General features: G+C 41.2%; 1 protein-coding gene across 4 annotated transcripts in view; it reads right to left on the bottom strand.

Moving 5' to 3' along the window:
- pde4ba (phosphodiesterase 4B, cAMP-specific a) overlaps positions 1–23159 on the bottom strand; it is a 547072-nt gene that overhangs the window by 413390 nt on the left and 110523 nt on the right. For 3 of the 4 annotated variants that reach the window (XM_048601743.1, XM_048601742.1, XM_048601745.1), the window contains one exon: positions 16270–16394. In XM_048601743.1, coding sequence (XP_048457700.1) covers positions 16270–16311 — 42 coding nt within the window. In that variant the 5' untranslated portion in view covers positions 16312–16394. Of the gene's footprint in view, positions 1–16269; positions 16395–23159 lie in introns of those variants that run through there. The other variant, XM_048601746.1, reaches the window with a different exon arrangement.

Here is a 23159-nt window from a genome sequence, read left to right as displayed (position 1 = left end):
ACATACAATCGCCACCTGGACCTGTGAAACTAAAAACTTAGAAAGCCACAAATTTCTGTCACAGGTATCCTGCTACTCCTCAGGGTCTATTATTGAAATATTTTTAAAAGAAGCAACACAGTTAATGATTAGGTATGTTACCTTATTTGTGTCAAAGACTGATGAAAAATTTCAGTCTTGCTTAATGAGGAAGGAGTGGATTTAAATATCACTTCATAGTTATAAATAAACAAACTCTTTGCTCTTGAAAAACTATTTTTGCAAATACTGTATTATTATTTCCTCAGAAGAAATTATTGCAGATTGTAGCCAAACATTTGAAAGTTTGAGTTTCTCAATATAAGTGCCTGCTTTAATCCCATACACTTATCCCAATTGTTACTTCGCTTTATAGATGATGATTTAACAGCCTCTCTGCTCCTATGATGCTGCTTGGCCTGCTGTGTTCATCCAGCCCTGCAAGCCTCTCTGCTCCTATGATGCTGCTTGGCCTGCTGTGTTCATCCAGCCCTGCACCTTGTTGTCTCGGATTCTCCAGCATCTGCAGTTCCTACTATCTCTAACAGTAATTTATGTTGTCTATTTTGTTGTCTTGAGAATTCTTACCTCTGACTGGTTAAACAGTCTTCCTACTGCATACCATGTTCACAGACCCAACAGATCACCTGTAGAAGCTACAGAATTCAAACCGTGATTGGAATTTGAAGTTCCACATGCTAGGGCCTGCTGAAACACTTTTCTTGATGTGAAGAGTGACTCTGTTCCACTACCACTGATCCAGTTTGATAATGCATCAGAAATGTATGTTTTGAATCAAAATCATCATTTTAGAACCACATTTCTAGAACACTTAACAGGATGGTATATGTTGCTATTCCTTATGCAGCTATGGCATAACTAATCCATAAACAGCTTGAAAATAAAGTTCCCCAGACTAGCAAATTTTAAGGTCTTGACTCAGCTAAAACCAGCAGTTTCAATCAAAACAGGTAGTACAAGTTGTCTCAAGGAAAAGAAATCAGATCTACTCCTAAAACTATCTTTAATCTTTAGATCATCATCTCTTCACCTTCAAGATGCCTGCCTCTTTGATGACATTTAGAAAGACGAAGTAAAGTTCAACTTTTCTTCTGCTTGCTTGGATTCATCCCACTAAAAGATGCTATGCCCCTATCAAACTTCTGTACTATCCATTTAGAGGAATAAAAATCATTGTCAACTTACAATGCATCCATTACTTTGGAAGCTCTTGCCAAACCAGTGATTCACATTATGTTATTTCAGACATGGCCAAAGACCTGGAAAACTAATTATCAGTGTAAATGTCCTTGCAACTATATTTTTGAATTAGTGAATCATCTTTATCTGGACTTTAATATCTTTAAAACTTTCGCCAAGACTTGCACCTCTGAGCATGTTACAATAAAATAGATTTCCATCCAACTATGGTCATACTTATTCATTTTGAGATAAATAATTGGAGCTCTACTTTAATTGATGACCAGGTAACTCCATCAGCAACTCAATTTTTTCCAAAGCTTAGTGACATGTCAACTGCTTTCACATCAAATAGCTCCTACAATAACGTGCATTTATAACACTGAAGGTGGCCATTTGAAACACTTCACTTCCAAGACAGCAGGAATACATTGAGAATCTGCCCCAATCTGACTTTCCATCGTGGTGGCCTACCTGATGTAGGCCAAGAGATCATTTCCCAGAGTCATAGTGCTGTACAGCATGGAAACAGACCCCTCTGTCCAACTTGTCCATGCCAATCAGATATCTTAAATTAATCTAATTATTCCCTACGTAGATGGCCTAAAAGCCCTCCGCTTCTTCCTCTCCTGCAGGCCCAATCAGTCCGGCTCCACCAACACCCTAATCTGCTTAACAGAACTTGTCCTTACCCTTAACAACTTCTCCTTTAACTCCTCCCACTTCCTACAGACTAAGGGAGTGGCCATGGGAAGCCACATGGGGCCAAGCCATGCCTGCCTCTTTGTAGGATACGTGGAACATTCCCTCTTCCGCAGCTACACTGGACCCATCCCCCACCTCCTCCGCTACATCGATGACTGTATCGGCACTGCCTCGTGCTCCCACGAAGAGTTTGAACAGTTCATCAACCTTACTAACACCTTTCACCTCAACCTCAAGTTCACCTGGACCATCTCTGATACCTCTCTCTCCTTCCTGGACCATCTCTGGTGACCGTCTCGAAACCAATGTCTATTTCAAGCCCATCGACTCCCACAGCTACCTGGACTACACCTCCTCTCACCCACCCTCCTGCAAGAATGCGATCCCATACTCCTAATTCCTCCGCCGCGTCTACTCCCAAGATGGGGCATTCCACTCCCGCACATCCCAGAAGTCCACCTATTTCAAGGATGGTAACATTCCCCCTCTGGTGATCAAAAATGCCCTCAGCCACATCCCTTGCATTTCCTGCACTTCTGCCCTCACATTCCCTCCACCCAACAAAAACAAAGACAGAATCCTCCTTGTCCTCACATATCACCCCACTAACCTCTGTATCTAACGTATCATTCTCCGCCACCTACAATCTGACCCTACAATCAGATATTTCCCTCCCCACCCCTACCTGCCTTTTGTAGGGACCGCTGTCTCCACAACTCCCTTGTCTGCTCCAAAGGTTCCATTAATCCCACCACATCTGACACCTTTCCCTGCAACCGCAGGAAGTGCTACACCTGCCCCTATACCTCCCCACTCACCTCCATTCAAAGCCCAAAACAAACCTTTCATATCAGGCAGGGGATCACCTGACATCTGTCAACTTGGTCTACTGTGTCCCCTGCTCCCAATGTGGCCTCGTCAACATCGGTGAGACCAAGCGTAGACTCAGAGACTGTTTCGGAGAGCATCTACACTCTGTACATGACAAACGACAACACCTTCCGGACGCGAACCATTTCCACCAGTGTCACAATGACACCACCCACAAACTGGAGGAGCAACACCTCATATTCTGCCTCAGGAGCCTACAGCCCAATGGCTTAAACATGGAATTCACCAGTTTTAAAATCTCCCCACCCCTGGCCTCATCCCATGTCCAAGCCTCCCTCTGATCCCCACCTCCTTGACCTGACACAACCTGTCCATATTATCTCCCACCTATCTGCCCCACCCATCCTGCTGACCAATCCCCACCACTCCCTACCTGCACTCACCATCCCACCCACCTTCCCCAGCCCAACCCCTCCCTCTATTTATTTCTGAGCTCCCTGCCCCCTCCCCATTTCTGAAGAAGGGTTGCGACCTGAAACATCAACTTTCCTATTCCTCTGATGCTGCCTGGCCTGCTATGTTCCTCCAGTTCCACACTGTGTTGTCTCTGACTCCAGAATCTGCAGTTTTTGCTATCTCCTAAATTAATCTAGTCCCATTTGCCAGCATTTGGCCCATATTTCTCTAAACCTTCTTACTCATATAGCAATCCACATGCCTTTTAAATGTTGTAATTGTACCAGCCTCCACCACTTCCTGTGGCAGCTCATTCCGTACACGCATCACCCTCTGTTTGAAAAAGTTGCCCCTTAGGTCCCTTTTAAGTCTTTCCCCTCTCACCTTGAAACTATGACCTCAAATTTTGGAGTCTCCTACCCTGGAGAAAAGACCTTGACTATTCACTCCATCCATACCAATCATGATTTTATAAACTTCCACAAGGTCACCCCTCAGCCTCTGATGCTCCAGGGAAAATAGCCCCAGCCTATTCAGTGTTTCCTATAGTCAAACCCTTAAACCCTGGCAACATCTTTGTAAATCTTCTCTGAATCCTTTCAAGTTTCACAACATCTTTCTTATAGCAAGGCGACCAGAATTGAACACAGTATTCCAAAAGTGGCCTAACCAATGTCCTGCACAACCGCAACATGCTGTCCCAACTCCTATACTCAATGCACCGACCCACGTACTGGGTACCAAAAGCTTTCTTTTGTCATGTCTATCTGTGACTCCATTTTGAAGGAACTATGAACCTGCACTCCAAGGTCTCTTTGTTCAGCAATACTCCCCAGGACCTTACCATTAAGTGTATAAGTCTTGCCCTGATTTGCCCTACCAAAATGTACCATCTCACTTTTATCTAGATTAAACTCCATCTGCCACTCCTCAGCTGATCTGATCAGGGTCCCATTGTATTCTTCACTGTCCACTACACCACCAATTTTGGTGTGAACTGCAAATTTACTAACTATACTTCCTGTGTTCACATCCAAATCATTTATATAAATGACGAAAAGCAGTGGACCCAGCACCGATCCTTGTGGCACTCCGCTATCTCATGTCCCCTTTCTGCCCTCCTGATTTCCCTCCTAAGTATACTCCTGCCCTTATACTCCTCTCGGGCTTCACTCAATCCCTGCTGTCTATACCTGACATATGTTTCCTTCACTCTCTTGACCAGAACCTCAATTTCTCTAGTCATCCAGCATTCCCTACATTTACCAGCTTTGCCCTTCAACCTAACAGGGACATACTGTCCCTGGACTCTCATTAGCTCATTTTTGAAGGCTTCTCACTTTCCAGCCATCCCTTTATCTGCAAATATCCAGCCCCAGTCAACTTTTGAACATTCTTGCTGAATGCCATCAAAATTGGAAACAAAAACAGAAATTGCTGGAAAAACTCAGCAGATCAGGCAGGATCTGTGAAGCTAATTCAGAGTTAATATTTCGGGTCCAGTGACCCTTCCTCACAACTCACCAGACCTGAACCATTAACTCTAGTTTCTCTTCACAGATGCTGCCAGACCTGTGATGAGCCTTTCCAACAACTTCTGTTTTTGCATCTGATTTACAATATCCACAGTTCTATCGGTTTTTAACCATCAAAATTGGCATTCCTCGAATTTAGAACTCTGACCGAGAGTGGACATCAACAGGAAAGGCAAACGCTGTGGTCCAATAATCAATGGAAGAGGTTTCCTTCTGATCAAAGAGGCCTGGCACCTTGCCTATTTATTATTATTATTATTATTGTAATGGGCACCTCCATTTGAAGACACTATCCATCTCACCTTCCTAGCTTCTGACCTTTTCTTATAGTCCAGTTCAGTTTCTGGTCAATGGTAACTTCCAGGTTGGTTATTGTGGGAGGGCAGGGTTCAGTGATGGTAATGCCATTCAATCAACATCAGATGGCTAGATTCTCTTCGTCAGAGAGAATCATTTCCTGGAACTTGTAATGGCTGCAATTTTACTCATCATTTGTCAATCCATGCAAATGGACACGGGTTGCTTCAGTGTTTAAGTGTTGTGATTGGTGCTAAATATTTTGCAATCAGCAAACATCCACATTTCTGATTTTATGATGGAGGGAAGTCATTAATGAAGGAGCTGTAAATGGATGGGCCTAGGACACAACCTTGAGCTACTGTTGCAGGAATATCTTTTGACTGAGATGACTGACCACCAGCAACCACAACCACCTGCCTAGATATGAATCCAACCAGTGGAATGTTCTCCCCATAAAGCCCACTGACTTCCTTTTTGCTGGGGGCTCTTTGAAGCCACACTCTGTGAAATACTGCCTTGATATCGTGGGTAGTTACTCCTACCTTGCCTCTGGAGTTCAGCTCTTTTGTTCATTTTTGGACCAAGGCTATGATGAGGTCAGGAGCCGAACAGAACCTGGCAGAACCCAAACTGAGCATCAGTGGACAGGTTATTTCTTTGCAAGTGGGATTGTTATAAACCTTGTAATCCAGGCGACTGTCCTCATATTCCAGAAAATAGGAATTCAATTTTTAGGAAAATTTTGAAAACATGACTATGAAACTGATGGATTCTCAAAGGATGATAAAATTAGATATATGCAAGAAAGAGATATATTAATAGATTTTAAGGGTGGAAAACGTGTTTCAAAGACAAATCGGTAACTTTATTATGGACTGGGTCATATAAATTTAAATCAAGAAACCTTCTTTCAAAGGAATTTCCACTTAGCTCACTAGGGGGCACTGTCATAACATCTATGGCCTTAATGTCTGAGAAGACAGTTGTACGTACTGTTCTTGCATCCCAAACTGAAAGTGATTTTGTGATGTATTATGGTAACATATGGTTTTAAATTTAGGTAATGAGAGTATTGCTCCCAACCTCGTGGGCTGCAATTCTAGTGGCTAGGTTCACGTCTGTCGCTTGGATAAAACATTCAAATCTGGTTCACTGTTACCCTGTAACATATTCTGGCAGTGATGTCATAGTTGAAAGTTTATTTCCTTTACAGGCTCTTTAGTTTCCTCAAGTTGTGTCAGAAACTATATCCTTTTGATCCTCCCATTCCCACATGTATGTTTTTGGATGACCTCATTATTTTATGAGGTTTAATTTCAGACAGTAAAGTTGACAGTGTTGCTTTAGTAGCATTACCTCAAAACAGCTGAACTGAATGCATTAACAGCCTACTACTAAGTCCTGGCATTTGTGCTGCCAAGGATACCAAATGATCAGATTTTAAAGATTTATCCACAATTGGAAGACAGTTGAATAATTTCTCCAAACTTGCAAAAATCGGAAGTATCTGATCTCACAGTCAAATAGTTATCAAACATCAATGTGACTAATCTTAAATGGTGTACCTTTTCTCAGCAAACATTCTTCTGGGATTGAGGAAATCGGCCTCATTTTGAGTCAAGTTATATTTTGACCATTGGTATTTGGCTTCTGAGCTGGTTGAGGTTCTTCAGTGTTCTGTAGAATTCTAAAAGGAAAGCTTGCATTTCTATTGAGCAGCAACAAGTATTGGTTTCTGGCTGTAATACCTGTTTCACATTGGATTGCTCACTGTATTTTAACAGTACTCTCAGCATTCTTTTTTTTAGAATCCCTACAGTGTGGAAACAGGCCGTTTGAGCCAACAAGTCCACACTGAACTTCAGAGCGTCCCACCCAGACCCATTCCCCCTGTAACCCACCTAATCCACACATCCCTGAACACTGTAGGCAAGTTAGCATGGCCAATCCACCTAGCCTGCACATCTTTGGACTGTGGAAGGAAACCAGAGCATCTGGAGGAAACCCACACAGACACAAGGAGAACATGCAAACTCCAAACAGACAGTCACCCAAGGGTGGAATTGAACCCGGGTCCCTAGTGCTGTGAGGCAGCAGTGCTAACCACTGAGCCACCATGCTGGCCCCTAAATTCCTCTGATTTAGAATGATGTTCTACCTCTGCTATGCAGTCCTCTGTCAAATGGGTGTATTTTCATAATCCTCAGCCAAAATATTTTCCAGAAAAGTCATATCCACACCGGTGTCAAACTTGAAATTAGATAATAAACATTAATCTATATGATATGTGCCATTTCTGGTTTAGAAGAGCCATCTAATGCCCCTAAGAAGATTGATTTGTGTCTTCCAAAAGTGGCATATCATCTTATACTGATTTGGCCTAATGAAGAATTGTCTTAGTATTCTGGGCTCTCTTCCAAAGATGCTTACAAATCTGAGGTTCAATAGCTGTGCAACTGTCAAAAATGAACATTATTTGGAAATGTCTTGTTCTTGTTCTTTTAAACAAAAAACTTCATATCTTGAATAATAACTTGTAACATTCAAAGATTTGAAGATACTTTATGTTGGTTTATCATGTAATATTTAAAAGTTTTTGTACCTTAGAAAGTCAAAAAAGTCTGAGGGGTTTCTTGAGCCAGATTGACTTTCTGTTCTCATCACTCTCGCACTATTTTCAGGTTTCAGCTTCTACCATTATCTAGATAGTGCCTTCTTATAGGAGATCTACTTTCGATTGTAACATATTTGAAAGATGAACCAGAATTCCAATGACAATTTTGTCACAAATTAGTTCTGGTTGTAAATCACCATAATCAACAAATTCTTGCAATGTGTAAAGTTCTCGTGGAATCTGTATTTTCTATTAAATCTTGCCCTCACATTATATGAATAGTGCTCAATGTAAAGCAATTATCAAATGCTCTTATCAAAGGCCTCTGACTCTTTTACATTATGTTTTAAAACATGGACTACCAGATCTAGAGAGTATAGAAATGCATTCACTTACTCTTCCCTTTGCTTCTTCTGCAATCCTGAAGTAATTCTGTATCACGGTAATTCTCTTTCATATTTCAGTGTGAAGAATTTGAGAATTTTAATCTGCATGGATTTCTTTCTCCCTTGTCATCGTAACTTAAGAACATAAGAAACAGGAGCAGGAGTAGGCCAACTAGCCCCTAAAGTCTGCTCCACCATTCAATAAAATCATGGCTGATCTTTTTATGGACTCAGCTCCACTAATCTGCCAGCTCACAATAACCCTTAATTCCTTTACTGTTCAAAGCTCTATCTTTGCCTTAAAAACATTCAACAAGGTAGCCTCAACTGCTTCACTGGGCAAGGAATTCCATAGATTCACAACCCTTTGGGTGAAGAAGTTCCTCCTCAACTCAGTCCTAAATCTGCCCCCCTTATTTTGAGGCTACTCCCCTGAGTTTAGTTTCATCCACCAGTGGAAACAACTTCCCTGCTTCTATCTTATCTACCTTCATAATTTGATATGTTTCTATAAAATTCCCCCACACCATTCTTCTGAATTCCAAACAAGTGCAGTCCCAGTCTACTCAATATCTCTGCATAAGTCAACCCTCTCAACTCTGGAATCAATCTAGTGAATCTCCTCCGCACCCCCTCCAGTACCAGTACATCCTTCCTCAAGTAACGAGACCAAAACTGCACACAGTACTCCAAGTGTGGCCTCTCTAGCACCTTATACAGCTGCAACATAACCTCCCTATTTTTGGACTCCATCCCTCTAGCAATGAAGGACAATATTCTATTTGCTTTCTTAATTACCTGCTGCACCTGCAAACCAACTTTTTGTGATTCATGCACCAAGGACACCCAGGTCCCTCTGTACAGCAGCGTTCTGCAATTTTTCACCAGTTAAGTAGTGGTCTATTTTATTGTTATTCTTACCAAACTGGATGACCTTAAATTTACCAACTCCATCTGCCAGACTCATGCCCATTCACCTAACCTATCTATATCCCTCTGCAGACTTCCAGTCTCCTTTGCACACTTTGCTTTCCCACTGATCTTAGTGTCATCTGTGAACTTTGACACACTACACTTGATCCCCAACTCCAAATCATCTATGTAAATTATAAATAATTGCCATCCCAACACTGATCCCTGAGGCACACCACTAGCGACTTATCACCAACCAGAAAAACATTCATTTATCATATTTAACTATCTGTGTTTCTCTAATTTAAATGGTTCATTTGAAAGCTGTTGCAGGAATTTAAATCTTTTGTTGACTTAGTTGTTTTTACTTTTCCATGTTTTAAATTGTAACTTCGTTGAACCATGTTAAAAATTGTCTCCTTCAACAAGTTTTTGAAATATTACAATTATTTTCTTTAATTACTGGATTGTGAAGATGAATGGGTAATAAAGCTTCATGGTTTTGATATATGTAACTTCTATCTTACTTCATTTTTCTTTAATTCCTGTTAATTAAAGTTGAAAAACTTTTAAAAAGTTTCAGAATTATTCTTCAATGTGTCAAAAGAAATTATTTTCAGCCATTTGATGATAATCGAAAATCCTAAGATAGAGGAAAGAGTATTTTGCACTGATTCCCCGAGTGGTGTACGTATCCTTTATAACAGTATAGATGATTCAGGTCTTTCTACTCCTTCTCTGTGCGTAGTTTTACATTTTAAAAAATGGCATTATGCTGTTATCAATACAGAAAAAAATTTCCAAATAAAAATTTACTTTTCCCTTCAAAACACCGATTCACAATAAACTCTTCTCCTGCCTTCAAATAATGAACATGAAAAAAATTGAATTGTATAGCCTTGTTAACAATCATCCTAGCAAGTGCCCTTATTTTGCATGGTTTATTTTGCAGAATAATTTTAAATGATTATGACAATGCTTATTTAAGTCTTCATTTAAAGTTTTTCAGCTTAGACTTGCTCTTTGAATATAAGTATTTTCACTCTTACTCTATGGGACTTAACTCGCATTGGATGTCTGATGATGGCAGCTCTATCCCGAATTTATGATTTGGATTTTTCTCCATATAGCCATGTAAAGCCACGTACTATTCTAGTTTCTTTCAATACCTTTCACCATTCCTGGCTGTCTTAAAAATCTTTTGTAGCCAGACTTATTTGCGTTTAAAGTATCAGCGCTGCTGCTCTTTTGCCTGCTGGCTGCAGCATTCGTAGAAGCTGATAGGCTGAGCAAGGATCCAGTCAGTTTTCAGGCTGGAATTTTTTTCTCGTTTGTTCTCATTTGAAAGCCAGCACAGACGTGATGGGCAAAATGGTCTCCCAATAGGCTGTAACCATTTTACAATTCCATTACACTATATAATCCTAATGAATAACAGACAGAAAAATGGAAATTCTGCCAGGTTTCCAAACCCCATCTCCATCATTATTTGCATGCAGCTGTGGATTGTGCAAGCAAGGAAAAGTCCTAGTTGGTTGCTGAGGCAGCAGTGGAAAAATATGGCACATTTTCCCACTGCAGTCCTACCTAATAATAGTGAGACTGCAAGTGAAATATTCTGCCATTTTCAACAAGAGGAATTTGAACATGTGTGTTCATTTTCAATTTATTTCAACATCCCTTGCTGGAAATGTATTAGAGTTTTCTTAAAAAAATGTTTCCATCACTACTAATGCAAACCTGAAGACATGATCTTACTCATCCCAAAAGGCTTCAAACCTATTTTTAGCTTCTGATCACCCAGCTGTGCTGTCTCAAAATTTTCCATGTTAAGGGGAGTGAAGAAGCATCTGTATTGCTCTAGAGCCTTTGAATTTGTTAGATAGGTTCACAGAACTAGGTCAATGCACAAAATTTTAAAATTCCACCCATTTTCAGAGGAAATAAAATGATACTGACGGTGGTTCCATAGAAAAATTCCAGGAATCCCACAGCTGAATTAAGAACATTAAGAATGGCAACACGAATAAGCCATTTGATCCTATAAATCTGCCCCACCATTCAGTAAGATCATAGTCAATCTGTCCCAGGTTTCAACTCCTATTTTGTGCCAGCTCCTCCTGGCCCTCAACTCACTGGTACTTCAAGAATCTAGCTATGTCCCCTTTAAATACTTCCAGGATCCAGCCTCCATAATTTTCTAGGATATAAAATTTCAGACATTCAATCCGCTGTGGGAGAAGAAATCACTTTGCACCTGAGTTCTAAATAAGTGTCCCCTTATTCAGTAATTATGTCCCCTATTTCAAGAACCCCCATGATGAGAAATATCTTCTATCAGTTCCCTCAGAACATTATGCGTTTCAATAAAATCACTCTCATTCTTATGAACGCTAATGGATGAAGGCCTAACCTCTGTAGCCATTCTTAGAACAAAGAACAAAGAAAATTACAGCACAGGAACAGGCCCTTCGGCCATCCAAGCCTGCGCCGATCCAGATCCTCTATCTAAACCTGTCGCCTATTTTCCAAGGATCTGTATCCCTCTGCTCCCTGCCCATTCATGTATCTGTCTAGATACATCTTAAATGATGCTATCGTGCCCGCCTCTACCACCTCCACTGGCAACACGTTCCAGGCACCCACCACCCTCTGCGTAAAGAACTTTCCATGCATATCTCCCTTAAACTTTTCCCCTCTCACCTTGAAATCGTGACCCCTAGTAATTGAGTCCCCCACTCTGGGAAAAAGCTTCTTGCTATCCACCCTGTCTATACCTCTCATGATTTTGTAGACCTCAATCAGGTCCCCCCTCAACCTGGCACAAACGTGTTAACATTTTGTGTTTCATGCTGAAGAACATCCATAAAACCTCTATGCAGCATTTTTTGGAGTCTCTTCATTTAAATAATATTCTGCCTTTGAGGATTCTTCCTACCAAAGTGCATTACCTCACTTTCTTACATTAAACTCCATTTGCCAAGTTTGTGCCTACTCACACAACTTATTGATAACTGCTTATAGATGTTTTACATCCTCATCACAACATACTCTCCCATCTGTTTTTGTATTGTCAGCAAATTTAGACAGATTACACTATGTCCCCTTCCCCAAACCATTAATACAAACAGTAAATAATTGAAGCTCTAGAACTGATCCTTGTTGCACTTCACTTGTTATGCTGTTTCAACCTCCCAAAGAGCTATTAGTCCTGATCCTCTGCCTTGTTTGCGCTAACCAATCTTCAATTCATACTAGTACATTATCCCCAGTACTGAGGGATCATATCTTGTGAAAAAATCTTCAATGTGGCAGCATATCAAAAGCCTTCTGGAAATCCAAATATATTACATCTACCCTTTTATCAATTCTGCTTGTTATATCCTCAAAGAACCTGAAAACATATGTCAAACATGATTTTGCTTTCACAAAACTGAGTTGACACTTTGATTGCATTAAGCTTTTCTAAACATTCTGCTATTTCTTTCAGAATAATGAATTCCAGCATTTTTCCAAAGATGGTAGGCTAATTGGCACAGTTTCCTGCTTTCTGACTCTATCCCTTCTTAAACAGGAGTGTCACCTTAATGGTTTTCCAATCTGCTGGAATCCTCCAGGAATTCAGTGGGTTCTGTAATATTTTGACCCACGTCTCCACTATCTCTACAACCATCTTCCTTAATCATAACTAGATTAGAAGGCTGAACCACCTGTGGTTAAAGGCAATCAAGGTGAGAATCCAATCCAAAACCACAGCAAAGAGGTAAAAACTCTATCCTTTTACAAAATACTGCAAATGTTCAGGTAAAGAGACCTAACCTTTGACTTTTTAACCATATTTTGGTTCTAATTCCTGCTGTGCTCTTCTATGTATACTTTCTGCCCCTTTCCTGTTATAGTTTGATTGGGATTTGCCTCTTCACTAACTTGTACCCCTGCTCTCATTTTAAACTTCACTTCAATTAAAACCTCCTCTTCACTAATTAGTTTAAAGCTCTATCTATAACCCTAGTTGTACAATTTGACAGGAGACTGGTCCCAGTGTGGTTCAAATGAAGCCTCTCCTAATGGAATATCTCTCCCTCTCCAGTGCACTAATCAGAAACCATTTCTCCCAGACCAATCCTTGAGCTGTGTATCTACCTCGCTAAACTTATTTAACCGAATGCTAATTTGCATATGACTCAGGAAGTAATTTGGAGATTATCATCTTTGCACTTCTTCTCTTTAATTTAGCCCTGAGCTGCTCATAATTCCTCAGTAGAACCTCTTTCCTAGTCGTCTTACTGGTCATTGGTACCTACATGGACCACAACTCAATCCTTCCCCCTCCTACTCCAAATTCCTCTCCAGGCCAGAATTTGGCTACAGTACATTCTCTTCCTTCCTCCAAATCATTTATATTGTAGACTGTTGTGATCCCAGCACTGCTCCCATGGAACCCCACTCGTCACAGGTCGCCAAGCTGAAAAAAAACTGTTGTGGTTATTGGAGGCTGCTTCACGCAATTATAATATTTTGTGAATTACAACACAAACATTCCACATCTTACTGAAAACCATGAAGAAATTAATAGAGATTTTATTCTTGAACCCATGTAAACAGCTGAGGCTGGTCTAACTGGTGACCCTGATTTTCACATTTTGGATGATCTTCATCACGGTCAGAAACAGATCCACAATGTGCTTGAAGGAACCCAATAAATTGGCACTGACTACAGGAGGTTGCAGCCTGTTCCGGGGTCCATTAGCAGATTCCGAAGATGTTGAAGCTGATTCAGTTGCTTAGAATCACTTGCCAGTGCAAACATTCCAGCCGTAGAACTGCAAGAAGGTAATGTGGATCTCCGTTTGTCTCAGAACAAAAAGCTAACAGCGTGTGTGGTGGGAAAGAGAAAGTATGTGAGAGAGAGAGAGAGAGAGAGAGAGAGGAGAGGACAGGAGAGAGAGATTGGGGGGTGGAGACTAAAGAAGGCAGCCAGAGGGCATCCCAGTCCTTGGCTTGTTTCTTCAGCATGCAGTCACAGGCCGTTCATTCACCAGAGGCTGGAAGGTTGCATCTTACTTTTTTCAGGTGGCATTGTCTATGAAATTCCTGCTGTCTCTGGAAGAGGACGGATGTAAATATGCAACTGCAGTGAGATGAAGAAACTCCTTTGAACTGCCATCACAGGGAAGCAGGAACAACTCTTCGTACTAGTTGCATCTCCAATGAAAGCAAGTGAAGCTTCAAAAATTCTGCAGCTACAGAAATATCCACAATATCTGAAATGTTTGACTTGGGGAGTTAAGGAGAGGTCTTCAATCCTGCAAAAATGTGGTCTCCTAATTCCAATGTATGTTCATAAACAGTGAATTTTCAGGCAGAGTGATGGATGCCCCATTTTCACTGGCAGCAGTTAACTGTATGCAACACTTCTTTACTTTGATGCACAAGAGAGCAACATGAATTTGAGGCATTGAGAAAAACCTCAATCAGCCCATCAAGAGGAATTTCAATAACTACAAAAAGCTATTTAAAAAAAAAACTATCCAGATACAAAGAGGCCATTCTCTTCAAACTTGGTCAAGGCTAGTCCTGATCACACAGAGCTTTAAGACATTGAAGCTGAAGAATAAAAGGCTCCAGTGAATTTTCAAAAATCATCAAGAGGCAGCCTAGGTTCATACACAATTGCATTTTGCAGATAGTAGCAGCAGTGTGTACAGTGTGTTGACGTTGAAAGGAGTGAATGCTTGTGGATGTGGTGGTAATGAAGCAGGCTGCTTTGTTCTAGGTGATGTCAAGCTTCTTGAGCATTGTTGTTGGAGTTGCACCATCCAGGCAAGCGGAGAGTATTCCAACACATTCCTGACAAATGCTTTGTAGATGGTGGGCAGGGTTTGAGGAGTCAGGAGAGGAGTTACTTGCTGCAGTATCCCTAGCCTCCGAACTGCTCTTGTAGCTACTGTATTTATATGGGAAGTTCAGATGAGTTTCTGTTAATCCCAGGATTAATTGTTGATGGTGGGTGATTCAGTGATGGTAAAGCCACTGAATGTCAAGGGGTAGTGGTTAGATTGTCTCTTAATGGAGATGGTCATTGCCTGGCATTTGTGTGGTGTGAATAATACTTGCCATTTGTCAGCCCAAGCCTGGATATTGTCCAGATCTTGATGCACTAGAATATGGAATGCCTCAGTGTCTGAGGAGTTGTGAATGTTATTGAACATTGTGCAATCATCAGTGAGCATCTCCACTTCTAACCTCATGATGATGGGAAGGTCATTGATATAGCAGCTGAAGATGGTTGGGTCTAGGATACTAATGAGGAATCCTGCAGAAAATGTCCTGGAGCTGAGATGACAGACCTCCAACAGCCACAATCATCTTGCTATGTGCTAGGTAAGGATTCCAACCAGCAGGCAGGCACACAAAAACAGCAGAATAAATCAACTACAAGGTGCACTGCAGAAATTCACCAAGGCTTTAGACACAACCTTCCAAACCGACAACTTCTACCATCTAGAATAACAAAGGCAGCAGATAAACAGGATCACCACCAGCTCCAAGTAAATGCAATCACACGACAACGACTCCAGTGATTCAAGAAAATAGCTCCCACCTTATTCTCAAAAAGGCAACTAGGGACAGGCAATGAATTCTGACCTTGTCAGAGACACCTACATCCAATGAATGATTAAACAAAATAACTTGGATTGGAGTAAGTTTTAATGGGTCAAATGTTAGTGGGAAAATTATGCATTTTTAATCTGACAATGCCACTAACTAAAATTAATCAAATTCATGCGTTTTCAGCATAGTTTATAGTGTACTCTTAGGACAAATGATTTGACCCTGTTTTTAACCCAAAATTAATTTCTTACCACAAAACTCCCTCTAAGCTTTTGGGCCTTCATGATCCAAACCATTGGAGCTGCTCTCAAATGAGAGAGTGGTGGTTACTTAACCTGAGGGTCACCATGCCTCAGGTGAGAGGAGAAGTTGAGAAGGAGAGTACTTCATGGTAATCTCGGTTGAGCAATTGAACTCAAACTGTTGGTGTCACTTTGCATTGCAAACAAGCCCATCCAATTAACTGAGGTAACCAACCCCATGTTACAATTAATGAGCAAGTAGTGATCACATCAGAACTTCACAGAATATCCATAAAACCGGTACTTCAGAATCAAAGAATTATTAATAAATATTTTTAGTTTAATACAAACATCCCTCTAAAACTTCTCTAGAATAATGGAAGTCTTTTTACAAGAAAAAGTCTAAGCCTAAATTACTATATTGAAAATACAATTAGCTCAAGTTATTGACTTACATCTTCTGTGGTCACTGCCAGGACGCTTCTACTTTTCTTCATTGTTAAAACGATTATGATCAATGGTTCCAGCAGCAGTGTCTCAGAGAGACAGATAGCCAGTTCCTTACAAGCTTGTGTATCTCCTAAATTAGAGCACAACAAATATATTAGAGTAGAAAGGCTGCAGTCAGAAACAAAGACTTGTAAAATTGCAATGCTGACTCTGAAGTCAGCCCAAAAAAAACACTTAAAGCAAGTACTAAGAAAAAATATCTAACATAGTTCAGTAATAAGAAACCAAGCAATAAACTATCAGCAGCTGGAGCATTCTAGTCAAAAAACACAACTGTTCAAACATTCCTATTATATAATTACCTGCTTTCTGCTACTTCAAAAATCAAGCACTGTGAGAGCTATTTACAGATGTCATTTGTTCAAAATTAAATTCTAGCTGGTTGTTAAGTAGAAAAGAGTCGACTGACCTTGTCAGTAATTTTCTTGCATTACTTTCATAATTTTTTTATTCCTTTGTGGAATGTGGGCATCGCTGGCTGGCCAGCATTTATTGCCTGTCCCTAGTTGCCCTTGAGAAGGTGGTGGTGAGCTTCATTCTTGAACTGCTGCAATCCACCTGCTGTGGGTTGACCCACAATGTCATTAGGGAGGGAATTCCGGGATTCTGACCCAGCAACAGTGAAGGAACGATGATATATTTCCAAGTCAGGATGGTGAGTGGCTTGAAGGGGAACTTGAAGGTGGTGGTGTTCCCATATATCTGCTGCCCTTGTCCTTCTACATGGAAATGGTCATGGGTTTGGAAGGTGCTGACTGAGAAACTTTGGTGAATTTCTGTTGTGCATCTTGTAGATAGTACACATTGCTGCTAACTGACCGTTGGTAGTGGAGGGAGTGGATGCTTGTGTGTGTAGTGCCAATCAAGCGGGCTGCTTTGTCCTGGATGGTATCAAGCTTCTTGAGTGTTATTGGGGCTGCACTCATCCTGGCAAGTGGGGAGTATTCCATCACACTCCTGACCTGTGCCTTGTAGTTGGTGGATAGGTTTTGGGGAGTCAGGTGGTGAGTTACTCACCACAGTATTCATAGCCTCTGACCTGCAATTGTACCCACTGTGTTCATTGTGGTGAGGATGTTTCCTTTAACAGCAACAGTCATATAAACCTTGCTGCAGACTGATTGCAACCACTGTGTTTATGTGGTGAGTTGAGTTTCTGGTCAATGATAATCCCCAAAATGTTGATAGTGGGGGATTCAATGATGGTTACACCTTTAAATGTCAAGAGGCAGTGGTTAGATTGCCTATTATTGGTGATGGCTATAGCCTGGCATTTGCATGGCATGAATGTCAGCCCAAGTCTGGATATTGTCCAGATCTTGTTACATTTGAACATGGAGTGCTTAAGTATCTGAGGAGTCATAAATGGTGCTGAACATTGCACAATCATCAGCAAATATCGCCACTTCTGACCTTATTATGGAGGAAAGGTGATTGATGAAGCAGCTGAAGATGGTTGGGCCTAGGACACTACCCTGAGGAACTCCTGCAGAGATGCCCTGGAGCTGAGATGACTGATCTCCAATAACCATAACAATCTTCCTATGTGTCGGGTATGACTCCAACCACTAGAGAGTTTGCCCCCTTATACCCATTGATTCCAGTTTAGATCAGGCTCCTAAATGCCACACTTGGTCGAATGCAGCCTTGAAATCAAGGAATTCAGCTCTTTTGTCCATATTTGAACCAAGGCTGTAATGAGATCAGGAGCTGAGTGGCCCTGGCAGAACCCAAACTTGGCGTCACTGAGCAGGTTATTGCTGAGCAGGTGCTGCTTGACACCATTGTTGATGACACCTTCTGTCACTTTGCTAATGATTGAGAGTAGACTGATGGGGCGGTAACTGGCCGGGCTGGATTTGTCCTGCTTTTTAAGTACAGGACGTACCTGGGCAATTATCCACATTGTCGGGTAGATGCCAGTGTTGTAACTGTATTGGAACAGCTTGGCGAGGGGAGGAGCAAGTTCTGGACCATAAGTCTTCATACTATTGTCAGAATATTGTCGGGGCCGTAGCCTTTGCAGTATCCAGTGTCTCCAACCATTTCTCAATATCACATGGAGTGAATCAAATTAGCTGAAGACTGGTATCTGTAATGCTGGGGACCGCTGGAGGAGGCCAAGATGGATCATCCACTTGGAACTTCTGGCTGAAGATTCCTGCGAAAACTTCAGCCTTATCTTTTGCACTGATGTGCTGGGCTCTTCCATCATTGCGGATGGGGGTATTTGTGGAGCCTCCTCCTCCAGTGAGTTGTTTAATTGTCTACCAGCATTCATGACAGGATGTGGCAGGACTGCAGAGCTTAGATCTGATCCATTAGTTGTGGGATCTCTCTGCTCTGTCTATCACTTGCTGCTTATGTTGTTTGGCATGCAAGTAGTACCTTTTGGCGGCTTCACCAGGTTGACACCCCATCTTCAGGGATGCCCTCCTGCACTCTTCATTGAACCAGGGTTGTTTCCCTGGCTTCGTGATAATAGTTGAATGGGGGATGCTGGGCTATGAGCTTACAGATTGGAATGGAGTACAATTCTGCTGCTGTTGACGGCCCACAGTGTCTCATGGATGCCCAGTCTTGAGTTGCTAGATGTGTTCCAAGTCTGTTCCATTTAACACGGACATAGTGCCACGCAACACGATGGTAATTATTTTCAATGTGAAGCTGGGACTTTTCTCCACAAAGACTGTGCAGTGGTCACTCTTACTGATACGGTCATGGACAGATGCATCTGCAGCCGACAGATTGGTAAGGATGAGGTCAAGTGTGTTTTTTCCCTCTTGTTGGTTCCCTCAACACCTGCCACAGACCCAGTATAGCAGCTATGTCCTTTAGGATCCGGCCAGCTCAATCTGTAGTACCGTTGCCGAGCCACTCTTGGTGGTGGACATTGAAATCCCCTGCCCAGAGTACATTTTGTGCCTTTCCCATCCTCAGTGCTTTCTCCAAGTATCGTTCAACATGGAAGAGTTGTAACCAGCAAGAGGTTTCCTTGCACATGTTTAAACTGAAGCCATGAGACTTTTTGCAGTCCGGAGTCAATACTGAGGACTCCCTGAGCAACTCCCTCCCAACTGTATTCCACTGTGCCACTACCTCTGCTGGGACTGTCTTGCTGGTAGGACAGGACGTATCCAGGGATGGTGTTGGTGGTGTCTGGGATATCATCTGTAAGGTATGATTCTGTGAGTCTGACCATGTCAGGCTGTTGCTTGACTAACTTGTGAGACAGCTCTCCCAATTTTGGCACTAACCCCCAGATGTTAGTGAAAAGGACTTTGCAGTGTCAACAGGGCTATATCTGCCATTATCTTTTCCAGCACCGAGGTCGATGCCAGGTGATCCGTCCAGTTTCATTTCATAACACTGAAGTATGTTTTGGAATATTTTGGAGAATATTTAAGGATGTTCTCTTTTTTGCACTTCCAATTTTAGCTTACAGTATCCTTTTCCATGGCTGTTCATACATTTAGCATTCAAACTAATAATTAACCCTTCTGCTGGCACATTCTTGCCAGGAATTCAAAAAAATATTACAGCAGGAAAGCTGGTAATCAGCCTGCAAGTTAGATACACCAGTAGCTGGACTTCCCAACTCATTTCCATGGTCCTTTTTGAGTTGCATATATTCAGCTAAGCAGCAGTACTTTGCACCCACCTGGGAGTAACATAGAGCCTAAAGACTAATAAAAGCCAATAAAATTTCAGGTTTAGCTCAAGAAGTACAAAATATATAATCCAAGAGATAATAAGGTCACAAACTAAAATCTTAATTATTTCAGTTGGTATACGGTGTATTATTGGTCAGAACAGCAAGGGAAGGAAATTGAGGTTTTACATGGAGTACAATCCAGATTCAAATTTGAACATGGTCAGTCATGAGAAATTGCAAATAGAACAGAGAGGTGTGAACTCTTACATCTCTTACTGAAAATATAACAAGGTCTTGGATTAGGCCTTTTCTAGAAGGCGTGTTGCAATATTTGAGGCTCTTCCACCATTGTCGATGGCTTACCAGTTTTCCTAGAGCAACACCAACAGGATATTCCTTGAGACCACTGGCAAGTGTTCACATCGAGATGGAGGTCCTATAGAGAGCCTGAATACAGAATGACCTTTGACATTGAAAAATGAGCCATTTATTGTATACTTCCCTCCTGCGTTCGATCTTCCAGAATGCATCACCTTGCATTTGTCCTGATTAAACTCCCTCTTTCATTTTTCTACCCAAATCTCCAGCCTATCTATATTCTGCTGTATCCTTTGGTGATCCTCCTCACTATCCACAGCTCCCCAATCTTTATTGTTCCCCACAAACTTACTAATCAGGCCATCTAACTCTCCTCCAAATCATTTATATATTACAAACAATAGGGGTCCCAGTATTGATCCCTGCAGTACACCACTGGTCACAGATCTCCAGTCAGAAAAACACCATTCCACTACTACTCTGATTTCTATGCTAAGCCAGTTCTGTACCCACCTTACCAACTCACTGTAGATTCCATGTGACTTCACCTTTTGTATCAACCTGCCTGGAGGTTTGCAGTTCTGGTCACCGCTCCATAAGAAGGATGCAAAGGTTTTGCGGAAAGTGTAAAAAGAGATTTACCAGGATGTGGCCTGATTGGAGTTCATCATCGACAGGGGAGATTGGATGAACTTGGATTCTTTTTGCTAGAGTTTCGGAAGCTCGGGGGTGACCTGATAAGAGTATATAAAATTATTAGCAGCATAGATAGGGTGGATAATCTGTTCTGAGGAAGGGTCACTAGACCTGAAACGTTAACTCTGTTTTCTTCTTCACAGATGCTGCCAGACCCGCTGAGCTTTTCTAGCAACTTCTGTTTTTGTTCCTGATTTACAGCATCCGTAGTTCTTTTGGTTTTTATTTGGATAATCAGAGTCTTTTTCTCAGAAGGAAATGGCAAATACTAAGGGGCGTAGAGGGGGAAGAGGTGGAAGTTTAAATGAGATATGAGAGGCTAGTTTTTACAGAGGGTGGTAGGGGAGATAGCAGAAGTAGATATAATAGCAATGTTTAAGTGGCATTTAGACAGACACATGAACAGGCAGGGAATAGAAGGTAGGTGAGATTAATTAGAATGGCATCATGGTTGGCACAAACACACTAGGCTGAATCGCCTACTCCTGTACTGTACTGTTCTATGTTCTATATTCTATATAGTACAGACTTCGTAATCTGTGAATTGGGTAAATCTAATAATGCTACTTATGTATATGGCTACATCATCAAATCAAGTATGTTCTGTAAAATGTAACACTTCCTGAAAATCATAATAAAAGGCAAACATTTGATCCCCTTTGCAATTTAGAACTACAGAGGAAGCTCCACGTTCATTTAAACATGGAACCATACAAAGCCAGAACAAAAATGAAACAATCTGCTAACTACGGCAGTGCTTAGATCCCTGCTGTATATAAATATTCCTAAATTCGACTTTTCAGAACTCATCCTAAAAGTAATTACTTGATATTTAAACAAATGCAATTGCAGCCAAGAAACTCCTGGTATAGAATGTTAAAATTTTATTCAAAGTGCCATTGAAATAATTTTGATTGGATTTATTATTGTCAATGTACCAAGATAGTGAAAAGTATTACTTTGCATGCTAACCAGACAAATCATACCTTATGTGTTACAGCTACAGAGAAGATGCACAGAAAGATCAACTCTGATGTACAAGAAGTCCTTTCATAAATCTGATAACAGCAGGGAAGAAGCTGTTCTTGAATCTGTTGACGTGTTTTCAAACTTTTGCATCTTCTGCCCAATGGAAGAAGGTGGAAGAGAGTACAAGTGGAAGGAGAGGGTCTTTGATTATGTTGGCTGCTTTCCTGAGACAGTGGGAAGTACAAACAGAGTCAATGGAAGGAAGGCTGGTTTTTGTGATGGACTGGGCTGCGTTCACAACTCCGTAATATCTTGTGGTGTTAGTGCAAATTAATATGAAAAGAATGGTATGAAATTCCCAATTGGTCAATATACTTCATTGAGCCATTGGTGAAAACATATACATCATGAATACATCCTGACCTCACAAACCTCCTGAGATGGATAAATATTCTGAGGAAGATACAGATTCTGCAAATGAAATAGATTAAGTGAGTGGACAAAAAAAAATGGCAAATTAACAAGCTACAGCAAGTAATTACAAAGGGAAATGGATTTTTGGCCTCTATTGCTAACAATATAGGGGGATGGAGTATAAATGTAGGGATGTTTTGCTCCAACTGTTCAGGATATTGGTTGATGTAAACCTATAGTATCGTGTACAATTTTGGCTCCTTATTCAGGGCTGGATAAACTTGTATTAGAGGCAGTTCGGAGAAGATTCATTAAGCTGATTTCTGGAATGAAAAGATTGTTTTATGAAGGAAAGTTGAGCAATTTGGGCCTGTATTCATTGGAATTTTAAAAAAAGGACAGGTGATCTTATTGAAGTATATCAATTCTGAAATTATATTATCCCTGATGGGGAACTAAATCTAAGAGACAGAGTAGAATCACTCATTATGTAGTCTAAGGTCAGCTTTGGGCTATCACTTCTGCTTATGGGTGTAGTTAGCTTCTCTTGCACGATCATGCAGTTCTGAGCCAATTGCAAATGCACTCATGAGTAGCTCAGAGTGTCTTGTGATGGGGGCAAGTAGGAAATGCTATCCCCCTCCTCCCCACCATGAGCATCTTCAGGGTTCAAATCTCCTAGTGACATTCTTAGACAGCACATGGCCAGCCTATCATTTTCTGCAAGCCAGAACTATCACTTGGCCTCTCAAAGTTGATGCCTGCACCTAAATATTCTGCCCC

Source organism: Rhincodon typus, chromosome 10, assembly GCF_021869965.1.
Source record: "Rhincodon typus isolate 14 chromosome 10, sRhiTyp1.1, whole genome shotgun sequence".
Taxonomy (NCBI): Eukaryota; Metazoa; Chordata; class Chondrichthyes; order Orectolobiformes; family Rhincodontidae; genus Rhincodon; species Rhincodon typus.
This window is presented reverse-complemented; position numbering and strand designations above follow the sequence as displayed.